General features: G+C 45.9%; 1 protein-coding gene across 2 annotated transcripts in view; it reads left to right on the top strand.

Annotated features, from left to right (window-relative positions):
* Window positions 1-7,500, top strand: part of bmp2k (BMP2 inducible kinase) — a 40,129-nt gene that overhangs the window by 15,121 nt on the left and 17,508 nt on the right. For both annotated transcript variants that reach the window (XM_079354197.1, XM_079354196.1), the window contains exons 6-9: window positions 659-740; window positions 1,848-1,980; window positions 3,237-3,340; window positions 3,507-3,586. In XM_079354197.1, the coding sequence (XP_079210323.1) occupies window positions 659-740; window positions 1,848-1,980; window positions 3,237-3,340; window positions 3,507-3,586 (399 nt within the window). The remainder of the gene's footprint in view (window positions 1-658; window positions 741-1,847; window positions 1,981-3,236; window positions 3,341-3,506; window positions 3,587-7,500) is intronic.

Below are 7,500 nucleotides of genomic sequence, written 5' to 3' on the forward strand. Positions count from 1 at the left end.
AGTGACCTTCAGGGCCTCTGTATATGACATCATGTGACCTTCAGGGCCTCTGTACATGACATCAGGTGACCTTCAGGGCCTCTGTACATGACATCAGGTGACCTTCAGGGCCTCTGTACATGACATCAGGTGACCTTCAGGGCCTCTGTACATGACATCATGTGACCTTCAGGGCCTCTGTACATGACATCATGTGACCTTCAGGGCCTCTGTACATGACATCAGGTGACCTTCAGGGCCTCTGTACATGACATCAGGTGACCTTCAGGGCCTCTGTATATGACATCATGTGACCTTCAGGGCCTCTGTACATGACATCAGGTGACCTTCAGGGCCTCTGTACATGACATCATGTGACCTTCAGGGCCTCTGTACATGACATCAGGTGACCTTCAGGGCCTCTGTACATGACATCATGTGACCTTCAGGGCCTCTGTACATGACATCAGGTGACCTTCAGGGCCTCTGTACATGACATCAGGTGACCTTCAGGGCCTCTGTACATGACATCAGGTGACCTTCAGGGTCAAAAGTTAATCTGTGATGTCATTGGTTTCTGTTGCATCAGATCAGGAATGACGACCTTTTTTTGAGTAACCATGGTAACTCCTGTCCACATGTCACAGGTGAGCTTTGACCTCTCCCTGTTGTCTCTCAGGTACACAACACTCTCCTATCGCTCACCGGAGATGATTAACCTGTACGCGGGGAAAGCAATCACCACCAAGGCTGATATCTGGGTAAGAAAATGTGTGTGTGCAGCTACACGCCGCACGCTGTTTACTAAACTGTTCTACATCCTCCACCAGAGAACCAAGGAGCTATCCAAGTTCTCCGATATGTCATAACTAGGGGTAGCTTCGTGCTTCTTGTTTCTACTCCGCCACAAGAACAAACAAAAGCAGCCTAAACTCGACCAAATGACAGGCTTCAGGACCATAATGAGTAATTCAAAGTCTGATAAACTTACAGACTGGCTTGAAGCCTGTGAAGGTGTGATGGTCAGAGCTGTCAGTGGACTGTGTTTCCCTTTTAGGAAATGCTCCACAGTCAAAGTCTTTGTTTTCAGGAATGGCAGGGAGAACAAGACTTTGATCCGTCCGGAGATTTTCCTGTCTGCTTGGTTCTCTGCTGAGCTTTTTCAGCAGGGTTGTTTGATTTTTATATTTTTATTTTATTTTATTTTATTTAACCTTTATTTAACCAGGTAATTAACCCATTGAGATCAAGTTCTCTTTCACAAGGGTGACCTGGTTCAGATGAGTTTACAGATAAAGTGCATAGTGGTGATGACAGGTGGATCTCTTAAGATATACATGACGATGTGTCTCACCCCATGCTCGGGTGACCTGTGCTACCTGAAGTAGTTCAAACACATCTAACACTTCCTCTAAGGATCGGGGGAAGTTACACCTCTCAGACAGCTGGCTGTGAGGTTACACTCTCTCTTTACTTATCAACACACAACTAACACACAACTTGATGTCCGCTTTGCTTAAACAACAACAAAAATGTAAAGACAACTTCAGAAGAATCTCTTAAGGGATAAAAAGTTTTAGTGTGTGTGTGTGTGTGTGTGTGTGTGTGTGTGTGTGTGTGTGTGTGTGTGTGTGTGTGTGTGTGTGTGTGTGTGTGTGTGTGTGTGTGTGTGTGTGTGTGTGTGTGTGTGTGTGTGTGTGTGTGTGTGTGTGTGTGTGTGTTGCATCGCATCCTGTAGGAGCAGTTAGTCAACAGCACTAGGAGGAGTTAGCATTCGGCACTGTTGTGATTGTTGTGGCAAGTTAATGGTAAACATGAGACAGTTCTCTCTCTGCCCCCCCCCCCCCCCCCCCCCCCCCCCCCTTCAGGCTCTGGGCTGCTTGTTGTACAAGCTGTGTTTCTTCACGCTTCCTTTTGGGGAGAGTCAGGTCGCCATATGTGACGGGACGTTTATCGTGCCAGATAACTCCAAGTTCTCCTTCAAGCTGCACTGTTTGATCCGTAAGTTCAATGTTTGATCCTCTCTGTTATTAAACATGTCAGTCTGGAACACATACTGAGCTGTCTCTTTAAGCCCCTCCCCTACATGTTCCCTCTTCTCTGATTGGCCAGTTCTGTTTGCAGTAGCAGGGACATTTGAGTGAGCTTCCTGGTGGGTGTGTCCTCTAACTTTGCTCTGATTCGTCTGCAGAATGTTGACATCAGGTTCATTATTAGATCAGAGGAAGTGGACCGCTCTACTGCTCCTTGTCTTCATTATAAGAGATGAACACATAAGTGAGTCTTTGGTACTTTCTGATACCATCAAACGTTCAATAATCGACCTTGGGGATTTCAAACCCGAGGTCGAGGTCAGCGACCAGTTCAACCAGTTCTTACAGAAACTGAGCTGATGAGACGCACTGAAAGAGGGGGCGGGACATCATTATAGCTAGATAGATACTTTATGGATCCCGAGGGAAATTCAGTCACCATGGTTACTCACTCACACCTGCATGCTGCACACTGACATCACTTATAAGCATGGAAAGGATGATTGTAGTTCAAACTCAAATGTTTTAGTTTTTTTATGGCAGATATGATTGCTGCTCTCCGGTTCATAACGTGGTTTCCTTTAGGACAGCAGGTGAGCCTCAGGTGGAGAGGCTTGTCAGTGACGCCTCTCCAGCTCGTCTGTGTGTGAAGTCGACAGACATCACTTTACAGACTTCAGTTCTCCTGTCCGTCTGTTGTATATCACCATGATGGAGTTGTTTTTACGGACTGACTCTTCAGTTTGCTTTTCATGTTCAGCTGTGATCCCGCTCCGCTGCAGAGCTAAAGAGGAGGGGGAGGAGCCTAAACTGCAGCATGATAGAATAAACACAATAGCTCTACGATCTCTCTGCTGTGAAGATCTTTATATCACAGCTCACTAACCCAGGAAAACAAAGTGTCCTTGTTTCAGTGTCCTGACTTCAGTTTGAATCACTGATTCTGTTTGAGTTAAATTCATGAAGGACTTCATCTGCCTGTCTCCTGTTTTTACTGTAGTGTTGTGACTCACAGGCAGAACAGGAAGTGAACCCTGCAGCCTGTTTGAACCAGTTTGTCTCTCAGTCGTTAACACTTATGATGCAACTTCACTTCCTCTAACGCCGCCCACAGTGAATCCTCCTGTCTCACAATCTTTAACCAACAGCTCCACCTGGTGGCCAAACAGAGCATGCACGCCATGCACAGAGCATGTTGTTTGAAGTGTCTGTCTTTTTTCTCAGGATACATGCTCGAGCCGGACCAGGAGAAGAGACCGGACATCTACCAGGTGTCTCACTTTGCCTTCAGATTAGCAGGAAAAGACTGTCCAGTGCCAAACCTGTTTGTAAGTCTTATTGTCCTTTTAAAAACAATAACATTTAGACTCCGCAGAGTTTAAAGAAATGACCAAATATCAGGTGTCTAAGACTTTCTGATGACAAATTTAATCATCATGATTTTATTCTTTAAAGTCATTTTATTTTAAAAATAATCTCGCTCTTGTTTTCCAGAATTCTCCAATCCCGACGTCTCTCCCTGAACCGCTAACGGCAAGCGAGGTCGCCGCTAAGAAGAGTATGACCAAAGCCAGGTAGTGTTTACAGACAGACAGACAGGTAGTGTTTACAGACAGACAGACAGGTAGTGTTTACAGACAGACAGACAGACAGGTAGTGTTTACAGACAGACAGACAGGTAGTGTTTACAGACAGACAGGTAGTGTTTACAGACAGACAGACAGACAGACAGACAGACAGGTAGTGTTTACAGACAGACAGACAGGTAGTGTTTACAGACAGACAGACAGGTAGTGTTTACAGACAGACAGACAGACAGGTAGTGTTTACAGACAGACAGACAGGTAGTGTTTACAGACAGACAGACAGGTAGTGTTTACAGACAGACAGGTAGTGTTTACAGACAGACAGACAGACAGACAGACAGGTAGTGTTCACAGACAGACAGACAGGTAGTGTTTACAGACAGACAGACAGGTAGTGTTTACAGACAGACAGACAGGTAGTGTTTACAGACAGACAGACAGACAGGTAGTGTTTACAGACAGACAGACAGGTAGTGTTTACAGACAGACAGACAGGTAGTGTTTACAGACAGACAGACAGACAGACAGACAGACAGGTAGTGTTCACAGACAGACAGACAGGTAGTGTTTACAGACAGACAGACAGGTAGTGTTTACAGACAGACAGACAGGTAGTGTTTACAGACAGACAGACAGGTAGTGTTTACAGACAGACAGACAGGTAGTGTTTACAGACAGACAGGTAGTGTTCACAGACAGACAGACAGACAGGTAGTGTTTACAGACAGACAGGTAGTGTTCACAGACAGACAGACAGGTAGTGTTCACAGACAGACAGACAGGTAGTGTTCACAGACAGACAGGTAGTGTTTACAGACAGACAGACAGACAGACAGGTAGTGTTCACAGACAGACAGACAGGTAGTGTTCACAGACAGACAGACAGACAGACAGACAGACAGGTAGTGTTTACAGACAGACAGACAGGTAGTGTTCACAGACAGACAGACAGGTAGTGTTTACAGACAGACAGACAGGTAGTGTTCACAGACAGGCAGGTAGTGTTTACAGACAGACAGGTAGTGTTTACAGACAGACAGGTAGTGTTTACAGACAGGCAGGTAGTGTTTACAGACAGACAGACAGGTAGTGTTTACAGGCAGGCAGGTAGTGTTTACAGACAGGCAGGTAGTGTTTACAGACAGACAGACAGGTAGTGTTTACAGACAGACAGGTAGTGTTTACAGACAGGCAGGTAGTGTTTACAGACAGGCAGGTAGTGTTTACAGACAGACAGACAGGTAGTGTTTACAGGCAGACAGACAGGTAGTGTTTACAGACAGACAGACAGGTAGTGTTTACAGACAGACAGGTAGTGTTTACAGACAGGCAGGTAGTGTTTACAGACAGACAGACAGGTAGTGTTTACAGGCAGACAGACAGGTAGTGTTTACAGACAGACAAACAGACAGGTAGTGTTTACAGACAGACAGGTAGTGTTCACAGACAGGCAGGTAGTGTTTACAGACAGACAGGTAGTGTTTACAGACAGACAGGTAGTGTTCACAGACAGACAGGTAGTGTTTACAGACAGACAGGTAGTGTTTACAGACAGACAGGTAGTGTTTACAGACAGACAGGTAGTGTTTACAGACAGACAGGTAGTGTTCACAGACAGACAGGTAGTGTTCACAGACAGACAGGTAGTGTTCACAGACAGACAGGTAGTGTTTACAGACAGACAGGTAGTGTTCACAGACAGACAGGTAGTGTTTACAGACAGACAGGTAGTGTTTACAGACAGACAGGTAGTGTTCACAGACAGACAGACAGACAGGTAGTGTTTACAGACAGACAGGTAGTGTTTACAGGCAGACAGACAGGTAGTGTTCACAGACAGACAGGTAGTGTTTACAGACAGACAGGTAGTGTTTACAGACAGACAGACAGGTAGTGTTCACAGACAGACAGGTAGTGTTTACAGACAGACAGGTAGTGTTTACAGACAGGCAGGTAGTGTTCACAGACAGACAGGTAGTGTTCACAGACAGACAGGTAGTGTTCACAGACAGACAGACAGACAGACAGGTAGTGTTCACAGACAGACAGGTAGTGTTTACAGGCAGACAGACAGGTAGTGTTTACAGACAGACAGACAGGTAGTGTTCACAGACAGACAGGTAGTGTTCACAGACAGACAGGTAGTGTTTACAGACAGACAGACAGGTAGTGTTCACAGGCAGACAGACAGGTAGTGTTCACAGACAGACAGGTAGTGTTCACAGGCAGACAGACAGGTAGTGTTTACAGACAGACAGGTCGTGTTTACAGACAGACAGACAGGTAGTGTTCACAGGCAGACAGACAGGTAGTGTTCACAGGCAGACAGACAGGTAGTGTTCACAGACAGACAGGTAGTGTTTACAGACAGACAGACAGGTAGTGTTCACAGGCAGACAGGTAGTGTTTACAGACAGACAGGTAGTGTTTACAGGCAGACAGGTAGTGTTTACAGACAGACAGGTAGTGTTTACAGACAGACAGGTAGTGTTTACAGACAGACAGGTAGTGTTTACAGGCAGACAGACAGGTAGTGTTCACAGACAGACAGACAGGTAGTGTTTACAGACAGACAGGTAGTGTTTACAGACAGGCAGGTAGTGTTTACAGACAGGCAGGTAGTGTTTACAGACAGACAGACAGGTAGTGTTTACAGGCAGGCAGGTAGTGTTTACAGGCAGACAGACAGGTAGTGTTTACAGACAGACAAACAGACAGGTAGTGTTTACAGACAGACAGGTAGTGTTCACAGACAGGCAGGTAGTGTTTACAGGCAGACAGACAGGTAGTGTTCACAGACAGACAGACAGACAGGTAGTGTTCACAGACAGACAGACAGACAGACAGGTAGTGTTTACAGACAGACAGGTAGTGTTTACAGACAGACAGGTAGTGTTCACAGACAGACAGGTAGTGTTTACAGACAGACAGGTAGTGTTCACAGACAGACAGGTAGTGTTTACAGACAGACAGGTAGTGTTTACAGACAGACAGGTAGTGTTTACAGACAGACAGGTAGTGTTTACAGACAGACAGGTAGTGTTCACAGACAGACAAGTAGTGTTTACAGACAGACAGGTAGTGTTCACAGACAGACAGGTAGTGTTTACAGACAGACAGGTAGTGTTCACAGACAGACAGACAGACAGACAGACAGACAGGTAGTGTTTACAGACAGACAGGTAGTGTTCACAGACAGAGAGGTAGTGTTTACAGGCAGACAGACAGACAGACAGGTAGTGTTCACAGACAGACAGGTAGTGTTTACAGGCAGACAGACAGGTAGTGTTCACAGACAGACAGGTAGTGTTTACAGACAGACAGACAGGTAGTGTTCACAGACAGACAGGTAGTGTTTACAGACAGACAGGTAGTGTTTACAGACAGGCAGGTAGTGTTCACAGACAGACAGGTAGTGTTCACAGACAGACAGGTAGTGTTCACAGACAGACAGACAGACAGACAGACAGGTAGTGTTCACAGACAGACAGGTAGTGTTTACAGGCAGACAGACAGGTAGTGTTTACAGACAGACAGACAGGTAGTGTTCACAGACAGACAGGTAGTGTTCACAGACAGACAGGTAGTGTTTACAGACAGACAGACAGGTAGTGTTCACAGGCAGACAGACAGGTAGTGTTCACAGACAGACAGGTAGTGTTCACAGGCAGACAGACAGGTAGTGTTTACAGACAGACAGGTAGTGTTTACAGACAGACAGACAGGTAGTGTTCACAGGCAGACAGACAGGTAGTGTTCACAGGCAGACAGACAGGTAGTGTTCACAGACAGACAGGTAGTGTTTACAGACAGACAGACAGGTAGTGTTCACAGGCAGACAGACAGGTAGTGTTCACAGACAGACAGACAGGTAGTGTTTACAGACAGACAGGTAGTGTTTA

This window comes from Symphodus melops (genome assembly GCF_947650265.1).
Source record: "Symphodus melops genome assembly, chromosome: 1".
In the NCBI taxonomy this organism is placed as follows: domain Eukaryota; kingdom Metazoa; phylum Chordata; class Actinopteri; order Labriformes; family Labridae; genus Symphodus; species Symphodus melops.